This window comes from Rattus rattus, chromosome 1, assembly GCF_011064425.1.
Source record: "Rattus rattus isolate New Zealand chromosome 1, Rrattus_CSIRO_v1, whole genome shotgun sequence".
NCBI lineage: Eukaryota > Metazoa > Chordata > Mammalia > Rodentia > Muridae > Rattus > Rattus rattus.
In genome coordinates, this window is record NC_046154.1 from 185,917,528 (window position 1) to 185,939,499 (window position 21,972).

Consider the following 21,972-nt stretch of genomic DNA (forward strand, 5'->3'; position numbering starts at 1 on the left):
CAGACACAACAGAATAGGGCATCAGATCTCATTACAGATGGTTGTGAGCCACCATGTAGTTGCTGGGATTTGAACTCAGGACCTCTGGAAGAGCAGTCAGTGCTCTTAACCACTGAGCCATCTCTCCAGCCCCAAATTGCATTATTCTTAGAAAAAAAATATAAAAGATTAAGGACTAAGTTGTAAATTTTAAAACTATACTTTTTATTTACTCACTCAACAAATAATAATAAATTTTCAATCAATTGTGAATAACAGATTACTATAAGGGGTGGTTCTGATGTTTTGATCAGGAATCTCTGTGTAACACTGAATGTTCTGTCCCCAATTGGTTCTTGATCAATCAATAAAGAGGCTAGCAACTAAAGTTCAAAAAAGTTCCACCTCTACTCTTTCAAATAATGAATTTTAAGTAAAATTTATTGTTTATTCATGTTACAACTACCTGATATTTATATTAGTTAAATATGATATGCATCAAAGTTCTACAAGTTGAAGTTTTACATTCAAAACAATAGTATATAGGGTATATCAACAATTTCCTCCAACAAATATTGTACATATGCCTTGTGTACACCAACTAGCCAAAGGGGCACAAATCTTACACAGACTTTGTGGAACAGCCACTCCTGTCAATGTTAGTGAGGTCTAGGTCAGCCAAGAAATAAACTTCTATTGTGCTACACCACTGGGATTTTAGAGTTAATTTGAAAGTTCGTCACAATGTAGTCTACACAGTTAATGTATGTAGACTGCTTTCCATGAGTCTGTGGTTTTTTCATACATTGATTAACTTCTGATCACATTTGTGATTATTAATTTGTTCATTGCTTTCTCTTACTGCTGGCAATTTTATAGTTAGGTTGTTTGATCTTTATTAATACCTAGTGTTTTCAATTGTTATCTATTGAAGGTATTCCAAATAACCCCATTTTATATCGAATTTAGTATGTTTTCGCTTATTAAATTTTTTACCATAATATATCAAAAAAAAATAAGAAGATGTTAGTGGCCAATGAGCTAGGCAGAATAAATTGGACTTGCAGTTTTCCTGCAGGCAAGCTAGCAGACACAGGAAAGGAGAAAATGTTTGTTTGTTTGCTTGCTTGCTTGCTTGCTTGCTTGCTTGCTTGCCATGATTTGGAGAACAAGCCATCAGCCATGTGAGATCTTGGATGGAGTAATCATCACAGCTTCCTTGACTGGGCCTTGGGTAGCATGAGGGCAGAATTAGTGTGAAAAGCTGGGAGTGAAAAGAAGGCTGTGATAGCCAAGGGAGGCTTAGAAGAGCGCGGCCATCGAGTTAAGGCATATCAAAAAATGAGCTACTGTGTGTGTGTGTGTGTGTGTGTGTGTGTGTGTGTGTGTGTGTGTGTGTGTGTCCTTCATTGGCAGATCCAAGGGAAACTTGGTAGGGCTTGCCTGGAGCTTAAAACAGTGCAGTAGGAACGACATGCTACAGTTTAGTGTCTTAAATTAAACAATGTCTAAAGTAGGTCTTTGTAGTGTGTGAATGTAGACATGCTATGTGTTTTGTCTATGTCCCTGTGTGTGTGCTTGTGCATTTGATTAGGAAAGTCAACTGTGTTGGCAACTTTTCTATATACCTTTTGATACTGACAGTCTACCTTATGGCCTGGAGAGAAGGCTCTGTGATTAAGAGCCACAGTAGATTCCCAATATCCACAAGGAGGTCCACAACCATCTAGTTCTAGAGAATCTGATGACCTCTTCTGACCTCCTAAGGCACTAGACACACATGTAGTACCCAAACATTCATGGAGGCAAAACACTCATATACATACATTTTTAATTAATCAATTAATTAAAATTTTCATGTACGGTATGAGTCTCCCAAATTTTATAACCCAGAGTGAGAGGATGGCTCAGTCAATAAGAATGCTTGCTGTGTAAACATGGAGACCTTAGTTCAAATCACCATACCCGTTAAAAATGCTGAGCATGTCTGTGTGGGACTGTAAGCCACATTTCAGTGAGTGTATATGTGTGGAGTCAAGCATGACAGAACTTTCTGGCCAGCCAGTCAGGTTAAAGTACTGAGGTGAGTACTTCTGATCCAAATTGACTACTGCAAAAGACCCTGTCCCAAGGAAATAATATAAAGAAGAATTGAGGAAGACAACCCATTTGCCTTCTGCAGTCTGCATATACATATTACACAAAACAAACACATGTATGCACTTTACATGCATGTAACACACACACACACATATTCAGTTTTTTAAAGAAGGATCCCTTGCCCTGTGTCAAGAAAATGGAAATTTACTTTCATCATGATTTAAAAAAAAATTCTGAGAGAGGGACCTAAGTGGTTAAGCAAGTTTCTCAGAGGAGTGATGAAAGGAACCAAATAGATTTGGGAAGGAAACATCATGGAAGAGGGAAGGCTTCTTCTTGGGGAGAAGGGAAAAGTGGAAATCATGTTGAAAATCTCAAGCTGGTGGGTGTACCACGCTTTGCAGCAGGGTCTAAGAAGTCCTGACACAACTATCTAGAATGACTGGAAGACATGGAGGGAGGAACCCTGCAGGCACTACGCCCTTACAGTCCGAGGTTGAGGGGAAAAAATAACTGAAATAGTCTAGTATTTGAGGGTCAAGACAGACGAGGCGAGAAGACCCAACTATTTGGGTAAGTCTCAAGAAAATCAAGAATAAAATAGAAAATGAAAACTTTCAAACCAGGAGCTTTTACTGTGAGTCAGTGTCAGATAAGCTCTCAAAGGAGGCCAAGTTTAGTGAGCTGCAGTCACACACACTGGAGACATTGGGACCTGGCTTTTTCACCCACCTTCTCTTGTACTCAAGTCTATCTTGACAGGAATCACTGCAGAAACACCTCTTCAAAGATGAGTGGAAATGTATTCTCTGGGGGGCACTGAACTTTGAATTTATCATTTATTGGATTAAACCATGTCCACCGAATGTGAAAGCATGAGTTATGTGAAATGTCTTCACAGTCTTCAACATCATTACAAAAAGCATAGAGAACCAGCTATTGAGAATAAATGTCTTGTTTTATACATGTGACCCTGGCCTTTCTATAAGGTTAAGTATAAAATATCTGCCACCATTTATTTTACAAAATTCTCCTGCATTTATGTACTTCAATATTAAAAACAGAAACTAGAATTATAGCAAGGATCTTAAAATAGGTGGATATTATAGATCATCGCAGACCATACCCAGAAAGAGATAAATCTGGGACAGTCATGTGGTTTGATCCACAGTCCAGACTCGTGTGTGCTGTGTATTATACTGAGACTCCTGGAGGCTTTGTGAGGAGAGACATGGTCACAGTACAAAAGAACTTGTTTTACTTACATTCTACCAAAACTTCAGATATCCAGGATTCAACTTCCATGGTTGAAACATCCAGGATCCATTAGTGATTCATCTGTTTTATTATTTGGATTTTTATCTCCAAAACTAATCTGGGCTTTTCTTCCTAAATTTAGTACAATGCTGCCCACCACTCTGGTCTACTACCAATATGATCTCTTGCCTCTGCTATTGAACAACCTACTTCTTGTAGTCTTGCTGACATTTTTACTTGGTACAATCCATTCCCCATAGAGTTCAGATTGTTGGAAATGCTCTGGCAGCTATAAGTTAAAAGAGAAGGAAAACCAAATTATCCCTGTGACTTGACATCTGAGCTTCATCATGCCTGGTCACAATTTTACTCTCCATAAGGAGCCCATAATCCTTGTCAACCTGACCCTCTCTCTTCTTCAAAATGAAAGTCATGTTTCCCCATAGGGGAAAGTAGAGTGAATATCAGCTCCTGTTGGAAAGGTCCTATAGATCAACACAAGACAAGAGGCATCTTCTGGTTATTCAGATCACAAAGTAACACAACTTTATGAAGAAGCTCTCTTCTTTCTCCTGATGTTTTCTGGTTGGCTTGTTTATGGTACACAGACCAGTTGTATCTTAACAGTAGACTCAGTAGGCAGGGGCTTTAGAGAGTAGAGAGGAATTTTACCAATATTTCTGCATAGATGAATGAATGAATGAATGAATGAATGAATGAATGAATGAAGTAGTGGAAAGATGATGGAGTAGAATTCCTTCCTCATTTTCCTTACTTCCTTCTCACTAGCATCTCTCATGATATTCCTAGTGTCACCCAAACTAAGCAAACCAACCATAAATCATGTATTTTTATAAGAAATACAACCTTTAACGAACCCTATGCACAAGATCTACAGAGGAATTAGGGGATAAAAATGACAATTTAAGGAAAAAAACTAAAGCAAAAGCTTTTGAAATAGGGCAGTATCTCCCACATTGGTTCTTCTTAAGTTAGAAATGTAAATACAAGGAAGTATCTATTTTTAACAAAATACTTTATAAATTTTATTTTCTTAGATGAAATAACTTAAAATGTCTTTGATGTGTGTTCACATGAGTTGTGGGTTCTGTTTAACGATATGCATTAGATCAAAATAAGAATTTTATTCTCCTGGATTGCCATAAAGGAATATAGCTGTTTGTTAACTCATAGGACACACACTTTGAGATTTCATCAGTTTCATGACTGAAGGATAAGTACTTAAGGTTAAAATAACCAATAAATCACTGCTTATCATAAATGGAAAGTTGACCTTAGTAGATCTAAAAGCATATCTTTGATTTAAATTTTAATTGAAATTTTGTGTAAGTATATTTGAAAATAGTTATGCAAAGTTTTCTTTTTAAAAAACTTTCAAATAGCCATGTATGGTGGTTCATGTGTGTGGTCCCAGCTACTTGAGAAGCTGAGACCGGGAATTCTAGGCTGCAGTGAGCTATGCTATTCGGTGTTTGCACTAAGTTTGCATCCATACCTTGACCTCCTGGGAGCAGGGGACCACCAGGTTGCCTATGGAGGAGTGAACCAGTCCAGCTTGGAAACAAGCAGGTCAAAGGCTTTCCAATATTTTAAATCATACATTTGTAATTGTGTAAGTTTATCATCCAGGCCTTCAAGAGTATACATTTAGTATAGCTTTGAAAAATATACTTTTTTATTTAAACTGCAAGGATTTTTGTTTGCTGATCAAGTACATAATGTGAGGTAAACTTAGTTCTTAATAAAAAGCATTTTAACCCACCTATTAATAATCAGGGCCCTAATGCAGCATCACATTCTGAGATAAACACTACATTCCTATTATATTACAAATTAATATTTGTTCTCAGAACTACTTCCAAAAAATCCTTACCAGACATAAACTGTGTAATAGAGGATAATTCCATTTGGCTCCAAGGGTGGTTGCCATGACAACATCACGGTGACACCAGACAACTGTTTCACAGAGAAGTTCTGAGGAGGAGAATCAGGAGCTGGAAATTTTTAACAAAGAATGACACGTTTCATTAAATAAATATGAAAAATGTAAAAATAAAGGTGTACAGATTTTTCTGATAAACTCTGTGGTAAATGAATCATTTTCAGCACTTCTCTCCATAGGCAGAAGAACCTGATTGTTTATGTTCGGATAAAATGATGAAAGAAGATTTTCATGGGGCTGTTAGAACATCTGCTCCTGTGATTCAATGGGAAAAAGTATTTCATGAGAAAATACAACACGGATCTGTCACCATGACTCACTGACTGTTTAAGAACATTTTGGTAAAATATCATTCTCTAATAAAAGCAAATGTTTTATTGGGGTGCATAAATGTATCACATAGTAAAAGATCTCCCCAGATAATGAAGAATTGGGAAAAAAGATGTATTACATTCAAAGAATGATAATATATTTTGAAGGAACTTAGAATGGCTGACCTCATCCAGACAAATGGCATTCCTCAACCCCAAATGTGTCAGAAAACACTAGAGTAAGATCAAAATCTAGTTAATATGTCTTTATACTTGAACGGGTTTCACAGGAAACTCCATTATAGCAGGTAGGATAGCACACTAAAAGAAAAATGGTTAAAATTACTCTCAGTTTTCTTAATTTTTGAGAATAGCTTATTTCATGGAGTTATTGAGGTGGTGACAACCATGGTTGCCATTTCTGTTTTGTTTTCTTCTGCTTTGTATTTCCTCCAGTGGTGTGGTCATGTGATGTTGAGTACAGACATCACCTGATCAAAGCAAACCTCATACACACTCTCTTAGCATACTTATAAAGTATCATTTGTGTTGACTTTTAGAGAAAAGGATGTCCATCAGGAACTAGAAGTAATTTAGATACAAATATCTAGCAACTCTACATTTTTGTTCTATAATAAGCATTAAAAATCTTGGGAAGAACATGTAAGTGTGTGTGTGTGTGTGTGTGTGTGTGTGTGTGTGTGTGTGTGTGTGTGTATTTTGGTTACCTTTATTATCCAATACAATCTGGTCAAACTGAACAGCTTAAATTACACAATGACCTGAGTCCGAACTCCTCCATGGTAGTAGGAAAGAACTAAGTCCCAAGAGTCGTCCTCTGACTTCCATATAAGTGCAAAGTGTACACATATGCATGCACAAACACACACACACACACACACACACACACACACACACCACAGTAAAAACTAAAAATAAATGGATTTTTAAAAATTAAAATTATTTACAACATAATCAATTTAGCATGTCAGAGCATCAGTGCACAAAGTTCTTCTGCTATGCTCTCCTCACTCACTTCCTCCTCTTCCGCCTTCCCTCGGGTCCCAGCATAGACAGAATGCTTAGCTCCACTTTCCCTGACGCCCCAGAGTAACTTAATTTCCTCTTTATGCCTAGTAAATAATTTTTGGAAACCCCTTTCTACCAGTAATTACAATTATACAAATTATTTGTTTACATATTTGTCAACTATAGGTCACATCTGCACTGAAAGCTTTCTGAGTCGAGGCATATAACTCAGAAAATTCATCTTCCTCAGGCTAGTCTCCACTTAGTAAACTTGTTCAAGAAGGGGAAGAACACATTTGATATACACAATGTGGCCAAGAATTCAGGTGAATATTTCCCTATTTTTGTCAGCCTATTTTTAATGACTTATATGATTCAACTGTAGAACTCAAGTAGACAGTCTGCATTCATACAGTTTAGATATCCTATTGAACATAAATGTTCACTGGCTTTGATTAAGCCATAACAGATTTTGAGTTGTCATGATTGGGATTTTTTTGATTAAGTCAGAACTTTAGACAAAGATACCATACCCTGAAAGGAACTGCAAAAATGATTATTAAATAAGCAAAGGTAGTCTATGAAAAAAAGAAGAAAATACAGAAAAGGTTAAATATGTAGCAATCATTGTGAGGATAAACAATGATGAGATAATCTTGACCCATAACCCCAAGCCTTCAGAGACTTTGACAAGTCACTGTGCACAGATATAGGAGAGGAGTGGTAATGGAATTTATTACTGCAAACAAAATGAAAGTAGTGCAGAGAAAACACACTGTCCCTCTTAACACTCTCCCTAATGACTTATTCTAGATTCTGAACACCCACAGGGTACAATCTCCTGGCATGATGGAGCTCCATGAGAGAAGGAATAGAAAAAATATACCATAAGCATATATGCTACCTCCTTGCTGACATGACATGATAGTAAGGATTCCTTCTACATCAAAAAGCCAATTGCTTCAAAATATATAAATAGAAAACCTAAACTCCAAATATTCTTCCAAAGCATATCTTTCAGAGTCACTTTCTAGTGCAATATACACCTGTGACTTGCTGAGAAGTCACTACAGAATAGTCCCAGAAGAAGGGCTGATTTTACTCAGGTTCTGAAAAATGTATGAAAAAAATACAGGAATTGGAGTGGATGGAGGACCCCAAGAGAACGTAGTCCACTATTCAACTAAGCAGGGTGCATGGGAGCTCACAGAGACTGAAGCAACAAGGATAGGGCCTGCATGGGCCTTCACCAAGTCCTCGGTGTATATAGGAGAGATGCTAGCTTGGTGTTTTTGTCTTCGTGGGACTCATAAAAGGCAGAGTGTATGTGTAGGGCTCTAGCTTGCTCTTAGGACTCTTTCCCCCTCATTCGGTTGCCTTGTCCAGTCTTGATAAGAGGGCTTTTGCATCAGTGCACAAAAGTTCTTCCGCTATGCTCTCCTCACTCACTTGTTGTTCCTTCTTGGAGGTTTGCTCTTCTCGGATGGGAAACAGAGGAAGAGTAGATTTTGGGGGATGGTAGGGGCAAGCTGAGAGGAGTGGAGGGAAGGGAAACTGTAGTTGGGACTTATTGTATGAGAGAAAAAAATTATTTTCAGTTTTTAAAAAAGAATATTAATATTAAGGGTAGTGCTGTAGTTAATAATTTGATAAAACTAAAAAATATAGACTGAGTGTATTAATCATCTAACCCTAATAACATAAGACATGTTGAAAGTTACATAGATTCTACTCCAAAACTTCTGTAAATGCCATAAAAATTCTGAAAACTGTTGGGGCACACAATATTCACACTATTCAACCTAAAACTAGATCCTTAAGAGTGTCCCGTAAAATTGTACTTATATTTGCATAGTATAGTTGGCTTCAAAGGCAAAAAAAAAAGAGTGTTTCTATATGATTTTACTTGATGTAAATCTGTCTTGTGTATCTGCTCTTTTTTTTTGAATCCATATCATTTATTGACTGCTCATTGTCAAAGCTAGATATGTACCAACTTCTCAGAGATTAAATACCTTTTGCAGGTAGGAGTGTCTGGAAGGGAAGCTTATTGGCTCAACCCACCTCTAGATACCTCACTAGCACGGAGAACTCTGTGTGATTCTGGTCTTATATCATAATAGTGAAAAATCTATATAGTATTGATACTGTATATAACTTATAGTGTAGGCGAATAAAATTTACACTAGGTTTTATTCTGCATATGTCCCCAATCTATGGACAGGTTACCCAGAATGTCCCAATCTGATCTCTACATGTTCCTTGGAATGTTAAAAATCAAAGTATTGTAGAGTCTTACCGTCTTCCTCGGTCAATATGCTTATTGGCCTACTCCGAACGCCTTCACCTTTGAGTGTACTAGCAGACACCTCGATCACATAATGGGTATACTTTTTCAGTCCTGAACAGAAATGAAATAGATAAATTAACACAGAGAATAGATCCATTAATAATATGCAAAGAGGTAAACAATGGGATGATTCTCAATTCAACACTCTTCCAAAATTAAAAGCTCAATAAACTCGGATTGATTCTCAGACTAAACATCTAAAAGGGGCCTGTGGAGATGGCTCAGTGGGTAGCTGTGCAAAATTGGAGACCTTAGTTCAAATCCTAGACTATATATAACACCAAGCACAGTACTGTGTAACCAGAACCTCATTGTTGATGCAGTAGGATGGGAGATACAGTCAGGACATCTGCAGAAGCTCACAGGCCATCTAACTTGGCACATGAAGTCCAGAGGCAAACAACCAAGAGATCCTGCCTCCAATGAGGAGAAAAATGAACACAAACACTCGATATCATCTTCTAACCTCCAAAAGAGTGCAATGACACACACACACACACACACACACACACACAGAACATCCCTTTTGTTGTGAATATAAGATATAAGACATTGTAGAAAATACCACACCTAGAGTATTTTCATATATGACTATCATAAATTCTCACATTATTTTGTTAGAAATGTTCTTATTCCCAGTAATATAAATAACCATGACTAAGTTATTTAACATATTGGGTTAATATCTTGTGGTCATGTTGTCAATCAGAAAGGTAGATATCAAGAAGTAGAATTGTATTTTACCTCCAATGGTTTGAGTCAGAGAGGTTGTATTTATAGTTCTTGCCTCATGGCTATTACTTCTCTTGAGGTAAATTGTGTATTTTTGTATGATGCCATTGGGACTCCTTGGGGGAAGGAAGGATATCTCAATCTCTCCTGAAGAAATGTTTTTGTAAGTAATATTTTCTGGTGCACTATCAGGCACTAAAGAAAAAAAAATTGAAGATGTAATTTTATAAAACGCTTGTACCCTAAAACTGCCTGGATCAAAGTTTCACACAATTGCGAGAAGATCTGTGAATGCAAACATTAACCACAGAATGACAGTATGCTACGCGTTATAAACACAGTGCAGTGTGAAGAAACTTTAACAACTAAAAAATGGAGAGGGTGAAAGGTCATCTTAAAGGAAAATACAAGCTATGATTCCTCAGAGGTACTTTATATAATTTTGGAGATGTTTCAAATTGAGATTTTTATTTTCACACAATGAATACACTATTGAGTCCTAAGTAATGCATAAAAAATAACTTGAATCATTTTTACATAAGAGATTGGATTGGCATTCAAGTTCAGTCGAAGAATTGACAAGAGCAAGACGAAAGCATGTTCAGACACTTGAAACCCAACAGAAAATACAATAAACATATCTTAAATATGCTAAATTATAAATAAGAGAGTGTGGTTGCATTTTGTGTATTTAAATGTTTTTGAGATGATAGACAGGGGGAATGTTGTTTATTATCATTTTAAAAATATGTATATGCAGTTATACATATGATATGCATATGTGTGCTCCTAAATATATATAAATATAAACTACTCAGTCTTTATAATGTTAGGTGCATGTATATGATCTCAGGGTAGCCTTAACTATATTCTAATTTTTTATCTTTATATCCACAGATAAGTGTTTTTCTTACTTTTCACAAAAGAAGCATTTCTTTGCAACAGATGGGTTTTAAAGAGCATATGTATCAGAGGGGAATGTTCAAGGTTGCAACAACAGTGGTTTAAAAGTTCCTTCAGATAGCAGAAACAATAATAACAATTCAAAGGAGCAATTAAACAATGCAAACAAAATATCTGAACATTATTGCATTTTATGGTTCTATTATCAGACTTTTTTCTCTCTGAAGAAAGGAATTTAACTGTTTTATTATTGGTACTGTAAATATAGTAGACATAAAATTACTACTGACAAACATGGAATAATAAAACCCAGAAATCCCTGAAAGCACAGATACAGTGTTCTCTCCTCAGTGCATGCCAGTTAGGCGCTATCACAGCTAAGGCTGACGCAAAAGTGAAAACATCTAAAACTTTGATTAAAAAAAATTAAAATTCAATCCATAGACATCAGGAAGAATGGCTGGCAATATAATCCTATTGTCTCTTCCTAAGGATTCTAAATCTTTAGTGCTACCTGAAACCAATCTGCTGCAGTGACAAAAATCACCAGAGGTGTCAACATCCGCACAAATATTATGTTCAATCCCCTGAACTCTGCATCCCCTGATCTCTTTAACCCTAATAACATTTTCTTCTACTTCAGCTTCAACTTGACTTTCATGGAAACATCTAAGACTTTGTGGTTCGGCGATCGTCAGTCTTCCTCCATCTGTCTGCTACCTCGTACCTTTACAGCCTACTGATTCTTGCACTCTTGATCTAAAAAACTCTGCCTTTACCCAGTTTTCATTGCCCATTGTCTTTGGTGTGTTCTTACTTGCCTACACTCAGGCTAATCCCCAGCATCTTCCTAAATAGTCCACAAGCATCTTCACCAACTTCATCTTCTGCCTTGCTCATCTGACTGCCTCCATCTATGTATACGCCAACTCAATCATGCATGAACATTCCAAGTGGAACATCTGAAAATGGCCACCAGAATAACACCAATGAAATATCTCTCCCCTTGGAACAGCCACTTTTGAATTTTTAAGCCTGAGATCATGGGTATCTCTTTTCAATACTGATTGCCAATATTTCTTTTAGTTACTTCAGTCTAGAGACCAGAAAGATTCACACCCTAAGAAGAACACAAAAGTAATTAGAACAGAGCTGAAATCAATGAGATAGAAACAACAGCAAAAAGGAAAAAAATATATAAAAAAAAATCAATGACACAAAGAGTTGGGGTTTTTTGAGAAAAATCAACATGATTAATAAACCCTTATCCAAACTAACTAAAAGGCAGAGAAGGACTGTTCATATTAACAAAATTATAAATAAAAATGGGACCATAACAATAGACACCAAGAAAATTTAGAAAATCAAAAGTAGATCCTTTAGAAATCTGCCCTCCACCAAATTAAAAAAAAAGGGAATAAATTTTTTGACACATAGGACTTACTGAAGTTAAATCTGCTAAGGAATTAAACAGTTCTATTGAATAATAATCCCTATGGAAACAGAAGTTGTAAGTTTCCCAACTCCTCTAGCCCCAGTGCCAGATGCATTGAGCACATAATTTTACCAGACTTTCAAAGAAGAGTTAACAGCAAAACTTCTCAAATTATTCTACAAAATTGAAACAGAAGAAACATTGCCCAATTTATTTTCTGAGGCCACAATCATCCTGATACCTAAACCACACAAAGACTCAATAAAGAAAGAAAACGCATGAACATAGATACAAACATTCTCGATAAAATACTCGTGAACCAATTCCAAGAACACATGGAAAAGATTAAGTAGGCTTTACCCCAAAGATGCAGGGATGGTTCAATATACAAAAATCAGTAATGTAATCCACCATATAAAAAACAGAAGGAAAGTAAAAACCCACAGTGATATCTTAGTAGATTCAGAAAAGACCTTTAGTAAAAGTCCTGTAGATATTAGGTATCCAAGTGACATAACACAACATAATAAAGGTAGTTTACAGCAAGACCATAGCCAACACCAAATTAAATGGAGAGAAACTCAAAGTAATTTCACTAAAATCAAGAACTAGACAAGGTTGCCCGCGCTCTCACTAATTCAATACAGTAGTTGAAGTCCTAGCTAGATAATAAGACAATTGAAAGAGATCAAGAAGATACAAGAGGGAAATGAAGATGTGAAAGCTTCATTACTTTGAGATGTTATGAGAGCATACATACGTGATCCTTAAAATTCCACCAGGGAGTACTTAACAATTCATGACTGCAGCAAGAGGGAGAATTAGACATGGGTAGCCTAATTGATTATCCAACATCAAGGGGTCAGTCTTGAAATCATATACATAGAAGCAGCACTTAACAGACTCACCAGGTTATATTTATATATTTATGCATTTGTGTGTATGTGTAAAACAATAATAATCAAAGGGGAAAGGCCATGAATTTGAAGAAAGTAATGAGGGGGTCCATGGTTGGAGTAGGAGGGACTGATTTTAGGGAGTAAAAGAAAGATGAGAAATGATGAGATTATATTTTTTCTTTTTTAGATTATAACTTAATACAACATTTCTCCCTTTCTTTTCTTCCTTTCTAACCCTCTCCTATATCCCCTCCTACTCCTTGAAATCCATGGCTAACTCTTATCATATGAATATGTATATGTGTATAGAAACATCATATATCCACAAAATTAGACATATATTAACAAAATCAGTAATATGAGGTAATATAAACAGACACCAAGAAAATCCACAGAATCAACAGAAGATATTTTTAAAAACATGTACTCCATTGAAAATTTAAAATCTAAAGGAAAATGGATATTTTTCTTCACACATACAGATAGACAGATATATATATAGAGAGAGAATATAATGTTATATAGTGTATATATATGTATATGTATATATATATATATAGTTCAGTTCATATAATGTTACATGTATGCATGCTTTAAGGGATGACCATTTTGCACTAGACAACCAACTAGTGTTCTTTTTTTTTTTTTTACAGAAGACCACCTTCCCTGCTCCCGTCTTTACTCTGTTTCCTATAGATTTTAGGTAAAGTTGAGGCTTTCTCCATTAACACCTCATGACCTTTGTTTATCCAGTTTGGCAGGTTCACTGGTATTATTTTGGTCAACACATGCTTGGGCAGTCGTGTTGCTGAGACTTTACGGATATAATATCAGGTATTACCTCTTAAAATATTTCTGCCTAGCTTCTGTAAGGCAAAGGACACTGTGGTTAGGACAAAACGGCAACCAACAGATTGGGAAAAGATCTTTACCAATCCTACAACAGATAGAAGCCTTATATCCAAAATATACAAAAGAACTCAAAAAGTTAGACCGCGGGGAAAATAACCCTATTAAAAATGGGGTTCAGAGCTAAACAAAGAATTCACAGCTGAGGAATGCCGAATGGCTGAGAAACACCTAAAGAAATGTTCAACATCTTTAGTCATCAGGGAAATGCAAATCAAAACAACCCTGAGATTTCACCTCACACCAGTGAGAATGGCTAAGATCAAAAACTCAGGTGACAGCAAATGCTGGCGAGGATGTGGAGAAAGAGGAACACTCCTCCATTGTTGGTGGGGTTGCAGACTGGTACAACCATTCTGGAAATCAGTCTGGAGGTTCCTCAGAAAATTGGAACTGAACTGCTATACCTCTCTTGGGCATATAACCAAAAGATGCCCCAACATATAAAAAAGACACGTGCTCCACTATGTTCATAGCAGCCTTATTTATAATAGCCAGAAGCTGGAAAGAACCCAGATGGAATTCTGAGGTTGGATACAGAATGGATACAGAAAATATGGTACATCTACACAATGGAATATTACTCAGCTATCAAAAACAATGACTTTATGAAATTCGTAGGCAAATGGTTGGAACTGGAAAATATCATCCTGAGTGAGGTAACCCAATCACAGAGAAACACACATGGTATGCATTCATTGATAAGTGGCTATTAGCCCAAATGCTTGAATTACCCTAGATGCCTAGAACACATGAAACTCAAGACAGATGATCAAAATGTGAATGCTTCACTCCTTCTTTAAAAGGGGAACAAGAATATTCCCTTGGCAGGGAATAGAGAGGCAAAGATTAAAACAGAGACAGAAGGAACACCCATTCAGAGCCTGCCCCACGTGTGGCCCATACATATACAGCCACCCAATTAGACAAGATGGATGAAGCAAAGAAGTGCAGGCCGACAGGAGCCAGATGTAGATCGCTCCTGAGAGACACAGCCAGAATACAGCAAATACAGAGGCGAATGCCAGCAGCAAACCACTGAACTGAGAATAGGACCCCCGTTGAAGGAATCAGAGAAAGAACTGGAAGAGCTTGAAGGGGCTCGAGACCCCATATGAACAACAATGCCAAACAACCAGAGCTTCCAGGGACTAAGCCACTACCTAAAGACTATACATGGACTGACCCTGGACTCTGACCTCATAGGTAGCAATGAATATCCTAGTAAGATCATCAGTGTAAGGGGAAGCCCTGGGTCCTGCTAAGACTGAACGCCCAGTGAACTAGATTGTCGGGGGGAGGGCGACAATGGGGGGAGGATGGGGAGGAGAGCACCAATAAAGAAGGGAAAGGGGAGGGATTAGGGGGATGATTGCCTGGAAACCGGGAAAAGGAATAACACTGGAAATGTAAATAAGAAATACTCAAGTTAAAAAAATAAAAAATAAATAAAAAAATAAAAATAAATATTTCTGCCTCCTCTTCAACAGTAATCTCTGAACCTTAGGTATGGAGGTGTCTTATAGATGCATTTATTAAAACTGGGTCCAGAAGCCATAATACATAGGTGAAAAGCAACAAAGATTCCTATCCAACTATGATGCCTCTGAACCAGATCAACAATCACCTGACACAATAACCCGGCAGATACAGTAGCGCCACAAATATCTTGGTGGTAACCAACAACTCCTCTACATAGACTTAAGACCTGTTCAACAGGAAGGAAACCAAGCCTGACAGTGGAAACCCTAGCAAACTGCTCTGTGCTAAAAAAAAAAAAAAAAAAAAAAAAAAAGTCATGTTATTAAAGGAGAATCAACGACCACTAATTTTCTAAACAAGCAAAATCCTGCCAATGATAAATAAACTTTAAAATACTTTTATTAATTTATTCTCTCATATATTACATTCTGATTACAGTTTCTCCTTCCTCTTCTCCTCCCAGTCTCTTCCTGTTCCCCTCACCTCCTCCTGACCCCACCTCCTTTTTATTTATCTATTCCTTCTCCATTTCCTTTCAAAAGAAATCACCAGCCTTCCCAGACATATCAACAAAACATGGAGTATCAAGTTTTAATAAGACTAGGAACCTGCCCTCAAATTAAGGCTGGATGAGGCAGCCCAGTAAGAGGACAAGGGTCTCCAAACCAGGCAAAAGTATCAGAAACAGTCTCTGTTCTCTCTACTAGGAGTTCAACAAAAACACCAAGCTACACAATTAATACACACACACACACACACACACACAGGGCCTATGTTAGACCCACTCACGCTCCCCGAATGTCTGTTCGGATTCACTGAGCAGTGCACCCCTATGAGTCCAGGTAAGTTGAGTCCGTTGATTTTCCTGTGGAGTTGTTGACCACCCATCTGACTCCTATAATCCTTCCTCACCTCTTAGTAGGATTTTCCAAGTGTTGCACAAGAAAATTTGGTTTTATACTCACAGATAAGTTTAGTCTTCACTATCATCAAGAAAAATTTCCCTTGCAACAGATGTTCTACACTACGGAAAACAACAATCAAAATTCAGAGTTGTGGTGCCCAGCTCCAAATACACAAAACAGAGAACATATGGGAGAGGGGCAAAAAGAATCTAAGAGCCAGAGGGTACAGTACTTTGCTGTGACATTGTAATTCCTGGTAGTACTAGAAGTAGTGTGAACTGGACAAGGATAATAGTGACAAACAGTCCAACCTGGGGAAGAAAAGTCCATTAGACCTTCCTTAACCATGAACAAAGAACTGTAGCAACGGAGGAAATCTGGGAGCAAGATAGGAAAGATCATACCAGCTGGTTTCCCATTGCCAAAGAGTCAAACTTGAAAACATACATACCTGTAATATTATATAGACTAAACTAAACATTTTAGAAATAAATGTGGGGGGTATAAATATCTATCTATGTATAGATCTATCTCTCTGTGTGTACATGTGTGTACTCTCTAGCTTTCATTTATCTATCATCTATATTTGTCATCTATCTACCTATTTATCTATAATATCTATCATATCTATGTTTCTATCATCTATACCTATCATCCATTCCCATCCACTATATCTGTCATCTCTCTCACTCTCATTCTTTCTATCTATCTATCTATCTATCTATCTATCTATCTATCTATCTATCTAATCACTTATCTATCTCTATACACATGCATGCAATAACTAGTAAGAAAAGAAACTATGGATTTTGAGGAAAGGCAGGGGCTTAGGGAAGGTTTTACAGAGAAGAAAGGGAAGGGGGTAGTGATATTAAATTACAATCTCAAAAAAAATTAAAAAGATGGAGATCGTGCGTGGTACTTGAAACCTTGCCAACTATGCAAAGCTTGTGAAGTCATGGTTTTTGGCGAAGAAACAAAATAAAAAGCTCTTATTTACTAAACTAACATTATTCCTCACTGAAATCCATAAACATTTGTCCTTAACCCACAGATAAGTGTAATCTTGACTACTCATCAAAGGAACGTCTCTTTGCAACAGCTGGAGGCTACTACAGGAAATCACAATCAATAAGCATATTTGTCGAACCTATGTAATTACATTTCAACTAAAATATCACTCTTTTTAAAGTAATAATTTTAAAAATGATATAATTAAATCATTCCCCCTTTCCTTTTAAGAAGGAAAAAATCCTCTAATTATAAGGGGTGGGGAAAGCTATTTAAAATGCTGTGGAAATAAAATTTTAATGAAGTATAACTTGAGACTTTGAAAGACACTTTGCAAAGGTGGGCCTCCAGCATTCCTTGGCTGCTATCAGTAACCAGGACAAAAATATAGCCCTGAACTCAGCATGACAGTCTTCATATTTTATTCATTTTTCCCTAGGAGATACCCAGAGCTGAGTCGTCAGGCAGAGGAGTGACTCACTGATTTTTGAGGGTGGAGACACTCTGAGAATTTTCTCCCTTAGCATTCAGAATACTCACAATGGTAATAATAGCACAGTAATATTTGCCAGTTGAAATACTTCAACAAGAAATATAATTTGATTTGTGGTTATCATAAGGAATGCTGTAACAAAAATACCCTAAGACAATTTGCTTGGTATATAAAATTGTAAAGTAAAAGACAAATTTAAAGGATTTATCCATTCATATGTAAAAATTCATAGTATTCTTTCACAATTTGGTATAAATCTGTGTCATATTCATTAGTGTTATTTAACCAAGTCAGAAAAGTTTCAAAAATCTAAAGGCTTACCCTAAAGAAAGATATGTGGTAAGAGGGAAAGAGAATCTGTCTATGCCATCAACAGATTCGTTTTTATTGACTTTCCTTAGGTTGGTAATTACTAGATACTAAGAAAAAGAAAAGTAACCTAATTTGTAAAGTGCACATTCTGTAACGAAAGCAAACCTACACACATCCACACTCATTCCTGCATGCACACAAAATCAGCTTGTATCTATCGTCCCCGTTTGAACGCCATATATTACTTCCAAGAATAAACTCTAATAATCTAAACCTGACGAGATTCTTGAATAGATTATTAATTCTCTTCTTTGTAATTATCAACATTATTACATCAATGAGTTATAACAACAGCAATACCTAAACCCTAAGTGAAACGTGGTTTTTTTTGTGAGAAAATTTATTTTAATAATATTATTAAATTCTAAGAATAGACAGATTGCTATTTTGAAGTCATTCTTCCTCAGATGATATCCTAGAATTCTTTTAAAACCCTTCTTATTCTGTCAAGAGAGATAAAGCTAGTAGCTCAATGGGAGCTAGGGCATCTCTCTGGTACTCACTGTCTTCTTCTGTACAAATGGCAAATGTTCAGGAGTTATGGAAACTACTCCTTCAAGGGAGTGGGCCTCTCGGTCATTGAACACTATCCTCCACGAGCTGACCTCCAGCTTCTCAGAAGGCTGTCAAGCCAGCTCTGTGTGACCCACTAGAACAGGTGGGCCCGGAAGCTCAGGGATAGGTTTTCCCGTCAACATTGTTATTTCATAGCTAGATCAGGAGTCTAATAAATGAACCCTGAAATGGGGCTCAGGAGACCAACCCTCAAGCCTTGACTTTACATTATCCACTATGATTTATTGGTTATTTTATTAAAATAGTCCTACTTTGCCTTGTCTTTAGAAAGTTCAGCATGCTTTTTTTTAAAAAATATTTTTCTAGAACTAAAATTCTCATTTTAAATCATGTCTCAAGTTAAATTCTTGTATTCACTTATCCCTGCTTTAGAATTAAAATCGTTTGACAGATAATAGATTGGAAATTCGTTTACTTTTTCCACTATGAAGTAAAATATCACATGCCCTGCAATTTCCAGAAAACAATTGTTTTGTAATTCATCTTTAAAATGTGGTATATCACTGATGTGATAATCACTTAAGAAATAAAATGTCTAATAAGCAGTTTGCTTCTTCAAAATCACAATGGAGTGGAAAAATCATTTTCTTCTCCATGTTATTCAAAGATTAGATAGCCAACCACCACCATAAGCTGTGAGCTCCTCACTACATTTTATAATTTTCCAGCAAGTACTTTGAGAATTAAGTGGGCTTTCTATGACTAATGGGCTTGGTTTCTATTGCAGCTTTATCACCAGACAGCTGGCTGGCCTTCAGCAATTAAATTCCCACCAATTACTATGAACTTTAGGGAAATAGGAAACCATTTTCCTCTATACTGCTATCTGTCAGGTAGGTATTGGAACATTGTTAATGTTTGCTGAATGAATGACCCTCTCAGAGCCTCAGTTATTCATGATGGAAAACAATGGCTTAGTGCTGTACTCTACTCCACAATTAAGACAATCACTTACAGGGAAGCCATGAACAGAAACTGTGACACACAACAGGCTTTCAAAAACAAACCAGATCGACTACAACAACAACAACAACAACAACAACAGCAGCAGCAGCAGCAGCAAAACAATTGGACCAATGTAAAATAAAACCAAGTCACAAAAGAACAATTATCCTCCTACCAAAAATCTGTCTTAAGGTTTAATATTCATAAAAGCTACCAAGCAGGGCAATATGTAATCTGATATCAATTAAGTTTCAAGGGTATAACAGCCCTGGATGCTACATAGTACTCCTTTTGTCATGCTGTATAGTACTCCTCTTGTCGTTCTTAGTACTGCAGCTGTAATTACGACCATCCTTCTGTGTCTACAATGTTGTGACTTCTCATTATATTAAATCTGTGTGAAAATCTCAGGAGATGACTCCCAGTGTCAGTAAACTACCTGCGAAATTTCTAGATCTCCAAGGTTGAGGACAGAACTTCACATTTGTTTCTGGATAACTAAATGGGGTTGGAGACATTTGACTATTTGTGACTTCCAACATGGGAAAACTCTGGAGTTCAGACTGAAGCCAGTCAGTCTAAGCTTATTCATGTAAATGTGTGGATAAAACAGTACCTTTCAATTAGACCTTACTTAGCATACATTGCAAATTTGACCTACTGGGAATAATTGCTCCTCCAATCACAGAAATGACAAACCAAGATTACCAGGTAAAATATTTGTCCTGTGCTAATTGTTCAGTCACAACGGAAACTGGGATACACATGATTTTTTTTCTTTTTGCTTGTGTTATTTCTATACGCTGGAGTATCCCTCCACCACGACTCCCCATGCTTATTCAACAAGCTCTACAGAATCATTCTGCCCACTCTACACTCATCCAGACCCAGTTAATCTAGTCTTCCGAGTGCATCTCTATTAAAATCTGGAGGCACATTGGGTGAGTCTTCGGTATTTTTTAATGGTCTTTCATTTTAATGACTCACTGATCTTTTAGTAAAAAATCTTTTATACTGGAAATTAGTTTTTAAATTTTTAAGCACCTAAGTCTAGTCCTTATATTTTTTCCACAAAAATGTGAATACATTTCTTTTACACTAAAATTAAGAATGAAGGTTTTTTTCTTTATCTTATAAAACTACAAACAACAACAAAAAAATTGTCAACTAGTTTACTACATAAATAAGAATTTATTTAACAAACAAACAAACGGAAAACCTTACCAGTCTCTGAAGTCCTTACAGACAGTAACGAGGATGACTGATTGCCATGGCCAAGTCTGGTATACGACCGGATAGAAATATTATAGAGTGTGTAAGGTTTCAGGTCACTTATAATGATGTCTGTGGTCGAGGTGTTCTTTACAAACAAGGTGTCTGCATTTTGGTAAAGCACCTCATAGGCAATAATGATCCCGTTAGGCTTTTCAGGCGGGGACCACGTCAACCTCAGTTCACTTGGAGACACACCAGTTACTTGGACATCTTGGGGTGATGATTCTGGCTCTGGGAAGAATAGAGCAAAAATTTCAAACCATGTTCTTTTTGTGCTCATTGTTTTAGACACTGACGTGGCCATGAAGGAGAGTCAGTAAGAGAACAATACCCTTCCTTTCCGCCCTTCCTTCCTTCCTTCCTTCCTTCCTTCCTTCCTTCCTTCCTTCCTTCCATCCTTTCTTCCTTTCTTCCTTCCTTCCTTCTTTCCTCTCCTTCCCTTCCCTTTCTTCCTTCCTTTTCTTCCTTCCTTTCTTCCTTTTTAAATTATAAACATACTTTATATTCTTACCATCTTCTGGAGTTCTCACAAAGATGTCATTTTCTTCTGACAAAGAACTTTCCCCAACATGAGTTGAGGCAGCAACCCTCATTTTGTATCTTGTATATTTCTTCAACCCTAAAAGATAACAGATCTATGGTTTAAAATCTTCAAAAACTAACATTCTTACATTAGTGCCGTTTACCATAGGGACACTGTAAATACTTTATTAAAAGAAAGGACTGGCTGGCTCTCTAAGTCAGGTCTCATATACTCCTACTCTCCCAGATTCCTTGAGCTTTAAGGTTTTCCATGGAGATGCTATCAGTGATCTTTCCTGTAATGTTAAAGCAGTTACCTAAAGCCGAACAAAAGGGCGGGGGAGGAGTTTTTGGCACACAGCAAGGAAAATTGGCACACACACCCTGTCAATTGAATTATCTCAGCTGGTTTTCAAGTGAGTTCACTCATTCAAGTCCTCAATAATAAATCATTTTCATTTACTAAGTATAATATTTCTTAGGATATGTGTATGCCTGTAAAAGCTTTGATACTATCCTTTTAA

At 36.8% G+C, this 21,972-nt stretch overlaps 1 protein-coding gene across 1 annotated transcript in view; it reads right to left on the reverse strand.

The window, feature by feature from the left end:
- The window catches only part of Ptprq (protein tyrosine phosphatase receptor type Q), a 178,257-nt gene that overhangs the window by 124,202 nt on the left and 32,083 nt on the right, over positions 1–21,972 (reverse strand). The window contains exons 13-17 of the mRNA XM_032890794.1: positions 21,438–21,545; positions 20,876–21,157; positions 9,734–9,916; positions 8,939–9,040; positions 5,231–5,351 (exon numbers count right to left, since the gene is read on the reverse strand). Coding sequence (XP_032746685.1) covers positions 5,231–5,351; positions 8,939–9,040; positions 9,734–9,916; positions 20,876–21,157; positions 21,438–21,545 — 796 coding nt within the window. The remainder of the gene's footprint in view (positions 1–5,230; positions 5,352–8,938; positions 9,041–9,733; positions 9,917–20,875; positions 21,158–21,437; positions 21,546–21,972) is intronic.